General features: G+C 39.2%; 1 protein-coding gene across 1 annotated transcript; it reads left to right on the top strand.

Annotated features, from left to right (window-relative positions):
* The first annotated feature begins 6,178 nt into the window (after window positions 1-6,178).
* On the top strand, window positions 6,179-14,758 carry UBXN4 (UBX domain protein 4). The gene is made up of 12 exons (XM_009886699.1): window positions 6,179-6,258; window positions 7,120-7,148; window positions 7,992-8,110; window positions 8,710-8,872; window positions 9,314-9,410; window positions 10,070-10,124; window positions 10,276-10,440; window positions 11,216-11,343; window positions 12,399-12,501; window positions 12,840-12,971; window positions 13,422-13,630; window positions 14,373-14,758. Exons 1-12 carry the CDS (start codon window positions 6,179-6,181, stop codon window positions 14,509-14,511), a joined length of 1,419 nt encoding a protein of 472 aa, XP_009885001.1. The 3' UTR covers window positions 14,512-14,758.
* The last annotated feature ends 34 nt before the right edge of the window (window positions 14,759-14,792 follow it).

Genomic DNA, 14,792 nt, shown 5'->3' with positions numbered 1-14,792 from the left:
CCGCCTCCCCCTCCCGCCGAGCCGGGATTTCTGCTGTGTCAGTCCGAGTCCCTGCCGCCCGGCCCGGCCCGGCGGTGCGGGGCTGTAGAGGCGTCCCACCCCCTGGCCTTGCCCTTGCTGGGGTATGTCGTGGCTCTACGCACTGCTCTGGGGCAGCGAAATTAGTTCTTTCGCGTTTCCCTTCGTAATGTCCTTGCATAAGCCCCCATCCAGGCTTCCTGCTCTGACTTCTCTTAGCTGTGTCCTTTTTCTTTCAAATTCCCTGTATTTTTTGTTCTGTAACTGAATGGTAATTGAAGAAGCCTACAGAAACTCGTATTGCCTTGGTGTACGTTGTGTTTCTATCTGGAAAAATGAGAGTGGGTAAAGGGAAAGGAGGACATCAGATGGACTCTCTAACATTTTGTGTGTGTGTATGTTGTGTCTTTTCTTTTTGCTATTGCCTTAAGTGCTTGTGGCTTGAAGTCTTTCAGATGGCTGATGGAAAAACAAGCACGCTAAAGGTGTGACTGGTGTTGTTCCCTTAAGAATTATTGAACCGTGGGATTCGCTTAGCTTCAGGAAGTTCACTCCCAAAGGGGGATGTGAAAAGAAAAGTGAAGTGCAGTGAAGTTCCTTTGTTGACGCAACTGTCCTTGTACTTGGAGAACAGCATTTTCTGCTGGATATTAAGCATACGGCTAGAAGTCAGGATCGCAGCCCACAACTTGCTGTGTTGGCGTTGGAGGAAGGGATGGGGTAGTGCATGCAGCCGTTAAGGCAGCATTTTGAAGCCCACAAACCATCGTGGCAGGTGGGTGCTGTGATGTGAAAGCCTTTAACCATTGGAAATTTTTTTTCATAGGCATACTTTAGTGTGTTTACCTACAGCACCTGCCTGATAGTTATCTGCCTTCATAGTCAATGAGATGATCATAGTGTGTTGTATAAAATTAAGTGGAAGGCTGGCTGGTAAACAAGAAGAAACTTCCTGGCACAGGTGTCTTGCTACACTTGACATCTTCATATACAAAACACTTTGCACCATGACTTGTGTAAAGGCTCATTTTCCCCCCGACTCCCTACTTGTCGTTAAAAGTTCTCTACTAAATATCTTGGATGTTTTAAGTACTCTGTATTGGGTTTCTGGGGCAAGCTACAGGAGGGGCTTCTGTGAGAAGCCTCTAGAAGCTTCACCTATGTCTGATAGAGCCAATGCCAACCAGCTCCAAGATGGATCCGCTTGGCCGGAGCATATTTGCTGGCCGGACTCATGACCCCACGGGACCCATGCTGGAGCAGTCTGTTCCTGAAGGACCGCACCCCATGGAGGGGACCCAGGTTGGAGCAGTTCACGAAGAACTGCAGCCTGTGGGAAGGACTCGGGTTGGAGAAGTTTGTGGAGTACTCTTTCCAGTGGGTGGGACCCCGTGCTGGAGCAGGGGGAGAGTGTGAGGAGTCCTTCCCCTGAGGCGGAAGGAGCAGCAGAGACAATGTGTGATAAACTGACCGCAGTCTCCATTCCCCATGCCCCAGTGCCACTCAGCGGGAAGAGGTAGAGAAATCAGGAATAAAGTTAAGCCTGGGAAGAAAGGAGGGTAGGGGGAAGGTGTTCGAGGATATTTTTTTTTATTTCTCATTATATTACTCTGACTGTTGATTGGCAATAAATTAAATTAATTTTCCCCAAGTCGAATCTGTTTTGCCTGTGATGGTAATTGGTGAGTGATCTCTCCCTCTCCTTATCTTGACCCACTAGCCTTTTGTTAGGTTTTCTTTCCCCTGTCCACTTGAGGATGGGGAGTGATAAAGTGGCTTTGGTGGGCACCTGGCATCCAGCCAGGGTCTACGCACCACAAAGATTTTTTATTTTTTTTTAATAGCAGTTCAGTGCCTATGAGTATTTTGAACTTGATACATATGTTTCGGGGGTTGAGAAGTGCGTGTTGTAACATTTCCAATATTTTCTATGAAACAAAATTTGTACACAAAACTAGCTTTTTAGATGTTATTGTTGACTAGGTGGATGTAGGAATATGTAGATATACATAGTGGAGATAAATTTATGATTGCAGGAATGTCACCCAGTTTTGATGTTGTATGCTCTAAGGATTTGTTTTGTTTGTTGTTACAAGCCCTGAAGAAGGGAGAGTGTTACTTTAGGCAGCCGTAACTCCAAAAAGAAAGTTTGAGAGCTTTGCTGAGTTCTGGTCTACTTGAGGAACTGTGGGATCAGGGCAGGTGACCTGTGATGGAGCTGATAGTGAAGCAGTTCTGTTATGTCTGCTGGGAAAGGGACCTGGGAAGCCCAAGAACATACTTTCTCACTGTGTGTGGAAGCAGGTGTGTTTGAAGAATGCCAGGTGCTGAAGAATAGTCTGTTTTTATGCTAGCAGTGACTGGGTTTGTTGTTAAGGTAGATCCATGTTTAAAACCGCACCTCTTGTGGTGACCATAGCTTTGGGTCTTTGCTGTATGCGCTTGCCCATAGATGCTGGAGACGAGCATTTGAAAGCAGCTTTCCGAGCAGGAACACATGCTTTCAGAAGTGTTCAGTGTTTCTGTTTTGATTTGCACACTTTGTCCAATAATGTATATGGGGACAAAAAATTAATAAAGAAAAAAAATTAGTGAGAGAAATGGAAAATATAGATTAACTGTAATTTTATGGTGGCCACTGCGGAGGATAGCTATTAGATACAGCCATGATAAAAATTACTGAATTCTGGTAGGTCCATTGCTGTTTGGTTTCTGGTACCATCTGTTCTATCCCTCTCTTCCTCTTCACTGCACTTCTCTAAACAAGCACTAGAAAATGAAGACCTGGCTTAGTCTTTCTGATTCTAGAATGTTTTCCAGTCAAGCAAGGAATAATGTGGCTATTTATCTTAACAATGAGGTGGTGTTTGTGACTGCAATTGCATGTTGTTCAACCAGGTTTTTTTCTTTAACATTTTTGTTTGCAGCTGTAATCTTAACATTTTTTTAGTTCAGTTTTTAAAACCTTCATGGCATATTCTGGTGATGCAGTTGTGTAAGCGCATTAAAGTTTGTATTGAATTCATGGGATGTTGCAATAGAAGAGGTTGCTCCATGCTCTCCAGGCTGCGTGAGGTGAAGCATGTCTGCCTTACAAAAGTGATTTTAAAGATTAAGGTGAGATGTTAGATTAGAGGCTTTGGTCCATGCAAAGCAAGGAAGTTGTGTTTGGGGACGAGACGAGTTACTTTGTGGCATCAAATAATTGCTAGTAGGTTCTGCTGCTGCACAGGGAAAAAGTACTTCTGACACTGAAACAGGTCTGGTGAATGTCTCTGGTATCTGGTTGGTAGCTGTTGTGTAGATGATTTTTTGGCTTGCGGAGTTAAAAAACTCATCTCATTGAGTTATTAATTTAAAGTTAATTGTTCATTTGATATGAACAACTCATATCAGATACCTCTTCTGTTCTGATTGGGGGTTTTAACATTATTCTTTCCAAAAGTTAGACATGTTCTGATCCTGAAAATACCAGGTCAGTCATAAAAAGTGCTTTTCAGAAGTGAAAAAATGAAGGGAGGAGAAAAGAAAAAATTCAAGCTAAAATGTTTGCTTTTCTTTTTAGTAACATTTGTAGAAACACTCCTTCCTTTGTTCATAACTTTATTTTTAGATTATTTTTTTTACAAAGCACTGATTTGCAATCAACACGCTATTTGTTAGTATTTTGCAGCCAAGCTGTATCAAAGCACTTTTCAAGTTAAATATGTGAAATGATGCAAAGGAGGAGGAGGTGAACAGCTTAATGTTCTGGCTTTCTGTTATTTCCAGAATGGGCAACTCTTTCTGAGTAGTTAGGAAATGTTGGACATCGAGAAGTCAGCTGGGCTTATCTTTCTTCTTCTAAAAGGAAAACACTTTTTCCTTATGACTATGTGCTGAGGAATGGGGGAATTAATGTCCTTTGACAACTTGTGATATTTTTTAATAAGTTCCTCGTAGAGGAAATAAATCATTGCAGAAGAAGAGTCTTCCAATTATCTGAATCACCTGAGAAATGATGGGCACATTTTCCCTATGTAGATATCTAAATTTACCTGACCAAATTTAAGAGATGAGCAAGTTTGACTGTGAATTGTGTACAGGCCTTTCTGCGAAGTGAAATAAAGTGGGGCTTTTGTTTGAGAAACAAGAAATCTGAGAGTCTTGGGGACTGGAATTCTGAGGCTGTTGCAATAGCTCAGTGTTTAGCAAAATTATGAATTATGTCAAGTTCTGTTCAGCTTGAATTCTTGACTTTTCTGATGCTTTTCCTGTGACCTAGCAGTTTTCATTTCAGGATCTAATTACTACTACAAAACTGTAATAAATGAACCTTAACCCCCAAATGAGAAAGGGTTATCAAAACAAAAAGATGTATGAGAATAAGGAACTATTCTGTGGGTAGTCACAATATTAAACTGCGCTTCATGGCATAGAGCTTTATAAAATGTGAGTTATCAGCATTTGCAGTCGTGGGTCCCATCTCCGAGACTGTAGTGTGAACAGTCTCTGACCTGTTTGTGTCTTTCAGCATTCTTCTACAGCAGTTGTTTGTATGGAAAAGTTAGTGTTAGGCAAGTATTTAGATATTTTTAGTAGCCTAATCGGATGAGCACATGTCCTTCTGAAAAAGTGTGTGGTGAAGCAGCTGCCTGTCTCTGAGTGTTTGGAAATGGGGGAGGAGGCCAAACCGCCCTTGGCAGAGCAGCTGCATCCATTGACCACAGGTGGAAGCACTGCACTTAAAGGAAGAAGAAAGGTCCCTACATAAAATAGCCTAAACATTTACTTGCTTATGTAGAATAATAACAGAGATAAATGCTTTCTTACTTGCTCCAATACTTCCAGGCAAAATCAATACGTATGGTTGGAAAACACTTCTCCAAAGTCAGTTTATTTTTGATATGTGTGTCTGAGAATAATTGTGGCCAGACAGTCATGGCCTTAAGACAGCAGTGCTTCACCAGGGGACTCCACGTGTAACTCCTGATCTTTAACAAGTGAAAAATACTGCATGAAATCGCAACTGGGATGAAACAAATGGTTTGTTGTTGTCATTGAATAATGGGCTAGTATACTTCTATACTTGTGACTCAAATTCTTCATCAAGAGTACAGCTGATTCCAAGCTGCTAGGAAGTAATACAGATTGAAGACAAACAAACGGTTTCAGGCCAATTTACTTGTTGAAAGATGGTTAATACTCATTGGAATCTATTTATTAACCCACATTCTCACTAAACTGGTGCTTTGGAAGATAAATGTATGATTGATGTGTTTCCTCTGATTAAAATAACACTTCTGAATTTGTGGCACCAGAGCACCTTTTCACACTTAAGTAGCTTCTCTTTTACTGTTATTCTTGTTCCTCTGTGCTCCTCACTCCTATTCCTCCCCTCCTCCTGTTGCTGTTCATGGCAGGAACTAGAATACAAAACTAAATTACAAATAATCCTGCAAACAAATGATTCTTGGTTTGTGGTGTTTGTTGGGTTTTTTTTTAACACCATCAAACTGAAACCTTGTCTGCTGGGTATTTGCAGGGAGTGGAAAATACAGTTTTACCTATTAGCAGCTGGTGTACCAATATGTAATTAAGTTTATAATGAGGGGTAAGCAGTGGATAGTTTTAGCATGTTAGTGGGTCAAGCTTAATGTCAGGGGGAAGAATGGTTCCTTCTGTGCTGTGGGATCTCCTTGTGTATTATGAGAGTATACTGAAGCAAAATACTAAAGCATAAGCATACAGGCTCTAACATGAAAATAAGGTCCGTCAGTAGTTGTGCAATTAGACGATGTAATCAAGCCAATCTTCGAACTTGCCATCACCTCCAGTTCATCTGTCTCTGTTCCATCTGTGTGGTCCAGTCCCTTCTGCACCCTTGGACCAGCTCACCATGCAGATGAATGACTGCGAAAGCTACATGCTCACTGGCTTGGGAGGATTTTTGGTATATTAGGTTTCTGGTGTGTTAGCGAGGTAAATCAGCTGGAGTGAATTGTCTCCAGAGTATATATAAAAAAAAAAACCCCACCTATAAACTGACTTGAAAATAATCTCAAGGGTGATTTCAAGCAGTTAAAGCAAATCTAAAATCAGACCAGAGACAGTAATTTGTGGTGGGTTTAGCTTCACACATGTGCTGTATCTTGCAGGTGAGGATGAACAATCTACTGAGATGGCTGCAAGGTGGGAAGATGAGAAGGTGACTGAAGCTGCCTCAGATGGTTTTGTTGCTATTAAAATCGACACCAAAAGGTTTGATCCTATTCTAATTCTGTCTCTTCTACAGCCTTTCATTGATGGTGATGGGAGTGAGAGGCTTTTGAAGTCTGCGCCCTGATTTGGAGGTAGTCTAAATACAGGGTTCCAGAGCATAAGTGAATTCAGTACTCCTGAAGCCACTAGAGCCTGAGAAAATTCCAAACTTCAAAATTTCTGTTCTGCAGAATTTGTTGCATATTTCAGACTGTCTTTCAGTACCAGTAAAAGAATGCTTGAGGCTGTCCTTATTCAACAGGAAGCGACAGAAAAGTTATGTAAAAGAGCTGGAGCGAGAATGCAAGTACTCTGGAGGCAGTTCTTGATTTGCCAAGTTACATAATGAATTTAAAAACTCTCGTGAATTCAGAAAGATAAGAATCTGTAAAGCCTCAGTGAAAATGTGTTTGTGTCTATTGTAACACATAGAATAGAGAAGCATTGAAGTTCTCTGGTAAATTACTCGGCTATTTTTGTTATGTTTAAGTATTCCAGTCCATGTGCAGAAAGTGCATTGACATTTCCCAAACTGGTATGATTCTGAAATGGTCTATAGACATTGTGTTAGACTTACTGTATTATTTGCACTCAATAGATTAGATGTCTTTTTCCTGAATTGCTTCTTAGCACTGTTTCCCTAAGTCTTATGTAGTCAACTGTGATAACCAGGGATTGTCACCATGTCAACACTTATGCAAAATGTTAATGAGAAGATGCAATGCAAATTTGCTTTTAGTGTTCTCTCAAGTATTTAAATAGTTTTGTGTGTGGTAGGACAGTTATTTTTATGATGAAAGATTAATCTGAAGTTGTTGCGAACTGATTGCACCTCCTAAATGTATCTTTTCTTTTAAACAGTGAAGCATGCCTGCAGTTTTCTCAAATTTGTATCCTTTGAGATCAGTTTAGATGCTACTTTATGAATACAGATAATTCTCTGTACAAGTTAAATACTGTTCTTAAGACAAATATTTACAAGCAAGATTACTAGAAATACTTCTGGCACAAAAATAAGCAATAAACTGTGTAGATAAAAGGTACCATCTGTGTATTCAACTTACTGTCAGTTCTTAGAGAAAGTGAACAAGTTGGGTTTTTTAAATGTTAATCTATGTAATTCTCCAAATAGAAAATGATCCAAAGCTTTATGCAAACAAAATAACCCATTGGTATTACTAATTAGTATTAGAAAACAAACAAACTGTGCTTTAAATTATTAGCTGGAGTTCAGAGTTACAGAGGAGGGAGAACAAGTTGTGGACTGGATTCGATCAGGTACACATCTATGAAGTTAAGTAAGCATCTGCCTACCTTAAGTAGGTCGCATATAGCTCAGGAAATCTGTGTGATGCTGAGAGAAGGAATTCAGTACCTTGGATTTTCTCGGTGCTATAAAGAATTCATTATTGTCTGCATAACATGTTGTCTCACACTGAAAAAAAATCTTTCAGGTCAAAGTATAATTGGTTGTCGGATACATGTGTGTTGGAGAAACTTATTTTGGCTTAAACCATTTCAAAGAAAAGAAAGAATACTCATCAGTTGAATGTAATGTTTTCCAGCACTTTTGTTAGCATTTTCCTTTTTTCCTCCTGTGACGCTGACTACTGGTGACCGGGTGGAGATAGAGTATTGGGCTAGAAGCTTCTGCAGGAAGGACTTCTGCTTTTTCCTTTTCAAGTTACTTTATAAACTTTTGTCCTTTGTTGCCCTTAACTGTTGCTGTGCAGATCCTGTAGTGTGCGTTCCATCCAGTTTTTTTATAGGAGACAATGGAATCCCTTTGGAAGTTATTGCTGGAAGCGTTTCTGTTGAAGAACTTGTTAACAGAATCCATAAAGTTAAACAGGTAACGCTTGCTGCATCTTTCAGGTTGAGTTGGGCAGCGCATGCTTAAGACAGGAGATGTCCCTGGACTTTAGCATGTGCCTTGGGGATGTATGAATTGCTGGTTCTATATCCTTCCAACAACAAAAGCTGCAAACTTAAATTTGGTACACAAATTAAACAGGTTTGAAAGCACTGTGCAAAAGTGCTATGTTATTTTTTTTGTTTGTTTCACAGCTTGGTTTAGATCATCTGTGTAACACCTACAGTATTGAAAAAATATGACAAGAACTCTAACCTGGAATGACATACCAATTACTCTTTCAGTTCATATGTGGCTTTGTAATACTGTTTTGTAATATGGATTTATAAAATTATGCTATGGAACATAATATAACTGTAGGTAGTTTTAGTACTTTGATTTCAAAGGTAAGACTAAAATGACGAAAAAATATGAAATGTGGGATTGCATTGCACTCAACAATGGGTGATAATTTTAGTTTTACATTTTAAATAGGAGTGATTTTCCAAAAATAGTTTAGCCTTGACCTGTGAAGCTGTGGAAAATATTCAAAGTTTCATAGTCTCGTTTGGTTGGGTTTTTTTCCCTCAATTTCTTAGATGCACACGGTAAAAGGGCAGCCTTTGGAAAATGGAACTCAGTCATCTACTCCTTGTCCCTCCTCTCAATCTGATGGTGCTCCAGAAAATACACAACCCAGAGCAGCGGAGTTTTGTGACTCTCCTGAGTCTGTTATGTCTGAGACAATAAGAACTTCTGCTGGTAATGGTTAGTATTTTTAGACAAACGCTAGCTAATTTGCTTTTGAAATAGTTTTCCTTTTTGTAAAATGTCATATGATGATACCTAAAAGGCAATGTATTGAGCGGACTTGAACAAAAATTTGGGTATGTCAGAATGCTTCTTCTAGGTCTAGAGAGAAGAATAACCTGTCATTCTGCTCAGTTTTAATGAATGAGAACCTATGGTTTATGATACAATAAAAATTGTGTATGCTTTCTTGAAATAGGATACAATTTTAAAAGTTTCTTCGGGTTATAACCTAAAACCAAATTGCTTGAGAGGTGTCTAAATAGCAGAACCTCATATCTCTTTGACTTATCGTAGTTGCTTGAAATCATTGTTATGCTGATCGATAGCCATTTTTTATGGTAAGAAGTATTCTCTTTCTTATGCATTACTTTCTTGTTAAATCCCTTGAAGATGGAGCAGGTCAAGCAAGCCAGGAAGCAACTAATTCTTCAGATGAGCAAGTGAGTGATGCTCAGCCTGTGAATGATCTTACACTCAAAGTAGAAAGGTAAGTTGTCTTTTGCAGACTTCCTAATGTGTTGTATTTGTTTCTCAGTTGTGAGGCAGTTTTGTTGGCTTTGGGGTGGGGTTTTTTGAAAAAACAGAATTTTGATGCTTTTTCTGTTACCATCTGGCAAACATTTAGGTGGTCTTATTTTTGTTTAGATGTCTGTGACAATACTAGGATTGATACAAAATCAGCTTTTAAATTAATCTAATTTTTCATGTACTCTGAAAGAAAAGGGTAATCTGGAAAACTAAAAATGTTCTCCTTACTTTCATGAAACTTAAATACTGACAATATGTTTGCTGCAAAGATATTGAAGGAGTTAAAACATTGAACTGAAAACACTTGAAACTGGGGTAATAACGGTCAGAATATGTAAGATTCTTCATTTACTCAGTGGAAAAGGACAGAAGGAATATGTCAGAACTCTGTTAAAAGTTGGAAACTAGGTGGTGAATCACCACTTCATCTTTTTATGGATGGTACACCCGCATGTGAGTGAATCATTACTGTTACACTAGATACTAACACTGTGTTACAGTTCATGTTCATTTTCATGTGTTCTGTTCTTCTTTGTTTAAAAATACAGTATCTGTTTTTAACATTTCAAAATTTTCACAAAGCAATTTAAAGACTTCTCAATTTATTTTTGAATTTAGAATAACAAAAAAGCTTGAAGAAAGACGAGAAGAGAAAAGGAAAGAAGAAGAACAGGTAACACAAAGTAAAACTGCTTGCAATTTTTTTTATACCCTTATTTGTATAAATGCTTAATTCCTTTTCAAACAAATGTACCTCAATCTTGTCTTACTCTTGTCCAAGGCAATTTTGTGGTCCAATTTTTATGTCTCTGTTGTTTATTCAGAAAGAAATTAAGAAAGAAATTGAGCGGAGAAAAACTGGTAAAGAAATGTTGGAGTACAAAAGACGTCAGGAGGAAGAATTGACAAAACGAATGTTAGAGGAAAGGAACAGAGAAAAGGCAGAAGAGAAGGCTGCTAGAGAGCGTATAAGACAACAGATTGCAATGGTAAATTTTTCATTTTGGAAGATAGTGTGCTGCTTCTCTCTCTCACAAGGGCCACTGGTGTACTAAAAGGATAAAGTTTCTCATTTGGTGAAACCTTGAAAGATTGTCCATTTTTCCGTTTGGAATCCTGTGGCCTCATATTGTAACAATTTGTGTTTGGGCTTTATGTAGCATTTACCACGTATAAAATGAAGCTTCTACTTTCATATTCATGATGACCTTTTCTATCTGAATGAACATACCAACTTTTCTGCCATACTGCTTGAGTCCAGTGGAGAATTATCATTTAAACATAAAAATAATTGCAATTTAACCACAGTTCTGAAATGGAAGCAAGGGGATATTTAATTGTGGAACATGCAGAAGAACACTGATCTCAAAATGGTGGTGAGGATTATTTTCTAAGTTTGTACATAAATGCATATAAACAATTCATAACAATTGAAATCCGTCCTCATTATTAGGTTTTGGCCTAGAACACTTAGAACTGTAATCGTGTAACTTGTCATAAGACTTCTTACTTTATCTTCACCGGAGTGTTAAACTTGCACGGGAAGATCATCTATTAACAACTATTTGCATGAAGTGACTCATTGAAAAGTGTGTCATCTTGGCTAATGACGTGAGCTTATGCAGTTTGGCAGTGAATAATTCTTTGCAGCACTACTGTCTTTTCTCCTAGTTGGGTACTGAGTGCAGACCATAGCTCTCTGTTGTAATGAATAATAAGCTACAATTTATGGTAAAAATTAAGGTTTGTTTGGTTCTTTCACAGGATCGTGCTGAGAGAGCAGCTCGCTTTGCAAAATCAAAGGAAGAAGCAGAAGCTGCAAAAGCTGCAGCTCTTCAGGCTAAACAGGCTGAAATAGAGGCCAGAAAAGAAGCATCTCAAAAGGAGCGAAGGTGAGTTGCTGTAGAGAAAGAAATGTATTTTTTTCTGGAGAGAGGTAAAGAAACTTCACATAAACTTTTAAGAGATTTAATATACATCATAATCTATTAATTGATGCTGTGTTGAACTGTTAAAATAGTGGCATAAAAAGTTGGCTTTCTTTTATATCATTTATTTGTAGCTATTTACATGAATATTATGTTCTCTGATAAATTTCATCCTTTTGATGTGCCTGATTATGAAACACTAACCACCTTTCCTTTTGTGTTATTTTAGTTAGATAAAAGCTTTTCCTGTCTGGTCTTTGATTTAAATACTAGGTATAACGGGGCTAGGTGGGGAACTAGATAAGGTGAGGATGTGATAGATAATGACTAGAAAGAATGACTGGATAATGTCGGAACTGCACTAGGGAGCATGAGGCCAGCCTAGCCAGCTGTTTGGTTGTGTGTCCAATGGGCTTGGATTCAGCAAGGCTTGATTGGGCTCATCAGTTGTCCACGTCAGAGCTGTCTCCTGCTTGGCCCAACACTGCTGTTCTAAGACATACTGTAACCCATAGAGACCTTAGCTGGAGTTACAGAGCCACTGTGAGTCTAGTACTGCCCCTGACAGAGGGCAGGTACAGGCGTTGCAGCCTGTGTTGGTGTTGAAGCGTGAACAGTAATACTGGGCCGAAGCTAGCTGAATATTGAAGTACTTGCCAAGCCAGCTTATATGTCTGTGCTCTCATAATACAACTTATTGAAAAAAGAACAAAAGTAATACAGGCTACACAAAAAAAATACGGTATAGCTTTCATTCATCTATTCTTTTTTTGCATGATTAATGTAAATATCTTGTTTGAATGATGATGGGTCTTGGACTGTGATTAAAAACCAGAGATGTGTTGTGAGATATAAGCAGGTGGCTACCAATGGTGGATCCAAGCTTATAACCCATCTGCGCTGCCAGAAGTAGGATGACTGTCCCTCTCTTCCACGTTTCAATACTACCAAGCTAAAGCCCCAGGAGCATTTGTCTGTAACTGCTCATGTGCTGACTGACCCCGATCTGTGTCCTGCAGTGCAATAGCCAGGATTCAGTTCCGCCTACCAGATGGATCTTCCTTTACTAACCAGTTCCCATCTGAAGCACGACTGGAAGAAGCAAGGCAGTTTGCTGCACAGGTAAATTGGTGTTCTGTTTTCTTAGCTACGTGCTGATTACAACTTGGTGTAGTATCAACTAGTTGTTGATCATGGTGGAATTGTCAACTACTTTCCTTTTTATTTGAAGGGGCTTTTGGTAGCAGCCTTTTTCAGTGACACCAACTGCCTTTATTACAGCAGCATATCATTAGTTAGAAATAGTAGGATATGAAAAATCCTTCATTTCTCTATATGAAGATGACATAGTTTGATACAGAAGTCTTGGGTCAATACAGCAAGGTACACTCAACTGGCAAATCTACAGTTGTTTGAAAGTGTACAGTTACAAATAAAATGTTTTCTTTATGTTTTCACAGACGGTTGGTAATGCTTACGGTAATTTTTCACTGGCGACAATGTTTCCCAGAAGGGAGTTTACCAAAGATGATTATGGAAAGAAATTACTGGAGCTAGAGTTAGCACCCAGTGCTTCAGTAGTGTTGCTGCCGGTAGGTGTTGGTTTTCTGTTTCCTTCTTGTTTCCTTGCAAACAGCAGTACTGTAGCTGTGTATCTGCTATTAGTCAGCAATGATAATATTTATCAGTAGTGTTGCTGCCGGTAGGTGTTGATTTTCTGTTTGTTTCCTTTTTGTTTCCTTGCAAACAACAGTACTGTAGCTGTGTATCTGCTGTTAGTCAGCAATGATAATATTTGGCTTGAATTTTGGTCTTTTCTGTGTCTAAGACAGATGGCAAAATTACTTTAATTTTTGTCAGGACTGATGTGGAGGAGGACTTTTTCTGAAGCAGATAAATGATGGCATAGATATTTGTCTAACCTGTAACCAAAGGAGTTCACTTGTGTCTACTGAGCTGCTTCTAAATTATGGATGAAGTACTCTGTCTACAAGAGCACAACTTTAATATCTGACTGGTTTGCTTTATGTGTTCTTGTCCAGGCGGGAAGACCTGCTACTTCTGTTGTTCAGGCTTCAGGCAGTGATCTGTGGAAGTTCTTGGGCACAATACTTTATCCCCTCTTAGCAGTTTGGAGATTTATTAGCAATTTCCTGTTCACGAGTCCACCCCCCTCACAGTCTACTGTGAGATCAGCTCATCAGCAAGACCATTCAAATCCTTCAGCATCTAGCAGCGCTGAGCAAAGCAGGTAATCAAAACTGTTCAAGGCAGCTATTTCTCAAACTGCTTGTGGAATCATTTACAGCATGTAGTGGGGAACTGAGCTGTATCTGTCTTAACTGCCATCTTCTCTTTGCAGTTTGTGGCCATCACCCCTTCCATCAGGTTAAAAGGGATAACCTGGTGGCTGGTAAACTGCATCATGGTTCTGACTAGGATTTCTTAGTTTTTACATATATGATTATGCAAGATCCATGTTGTTTGCTTCAACTTGCAATTAGTAGAAAAAGCATTGTCTTGCAGTCATTTATGAATAGGGAGTTCAGCTGTAACTACAAATGTGGGCTTCACTTGAGCTGATACTGTTTGGAAGATAATCATTGTGCAAATTGGATGTTAGATTGTTATGGTATGGTTCTGCAAGAAACTCAAGCAACTGAAGTCTGATTTTGACAGTTAAGGTTTTGTGTTGCCTAGAGAATGAGAGATCTGCTGTACCTGGAGAGCCGCTGGGCTGTTTCGCGTGAAGCAGCCACATATCGCTTCAATGACAGGGGCTTTCCAGGGGAAATGAGATTTTGTCAGTTTGTCTAACTGCCAAATGACAAATTTTCAGCTGGGTATTGCTTCCCAAGGAAACAAAAGGCTGAAGAAAACTATTATTGGGGATAAGAGAAGGAAGGATGTATGATTTGCATTTACTGCATTTGCTTCTCTTGTGTAATTGTTACTGGGGAAACTGTCAAACCTCACTGTCATTTGTACCCTAGGCAAGCGGTCAGGAAACGAGTAGTGGAAAAGCGGGGAGAAGACTTCAAAAAAGAAGGCAAAATATATAGACTGAGGACTCAAGACGATGGAGAAGATGAAAACAACACTTGGAATGGAAATTCTACACAACAAATGTAGCTTTGACTAACTGCAGTAATCGCTGTCTGGCTTTTTTTTTTCTTATTTGATCTAAGTCAACTAAAGCTTCTGGACAAGTGGGGCTTATTTTACACTGACTGAATTACTTCATTCTTTTCCTGCAGTGGAATATGGAATAAAGTCACCGAAGTCAGAAAAATCAAGTGGGCATAGCTGAGACCTAGAAGCAAAGAGTTAAAAAGACTGAAAATCTCCATCACCTTTCATAATCATTACCCTAACAAAGCTGAATAAAGCCAAGAATAAACATATGCTGGCTG

The sequence above is a fragment of the Charadrius vociferus genome, unplaced genomic scaffold (assembly GCF_000708025.1).
Source record: "Charadrius vociferus isolate BGI_N301 unplaced genomic scaffold, ASM70802v2 scaffold720, whole genome shotgun sequence".
In the NCBI taxonomy this organism is placed as follows: domain Eukaryota; kingdom Metazoa; phylum Chordata; class Aves; order Charadriiformes; family Charadriidae; genus Charadrius; species Charadrius vociferus.
Note: the sequence above shows the minus strand (reverse complement) of the source record. Positions and strands in the feature narration are given on the sequence as shown.

Coding starts and splice junctions, on each gene's coding strand:
- UBXN4 (XM_009886699.1), top strand. CDS start 6,179: ATGGCTGCAAGGTGGGAAGATGAGAAGGTGACTGAAGCTGCCTCAGAT. Junction 6,259..7,119: donor ATTAAAATCGACACCAAAAG/GTTTGATCCTAT, acceptor TCTTTTAAACAG/TGAAGCATGCCTGCAGTTTT. Junction 7,149..7,991: donor CCTGCAGTTTTCTCAAATTT/GTATCCTTTGAG, acceptor GTTGCTGTGCAG/ATCCTGTAGTGTGCGTTCCA.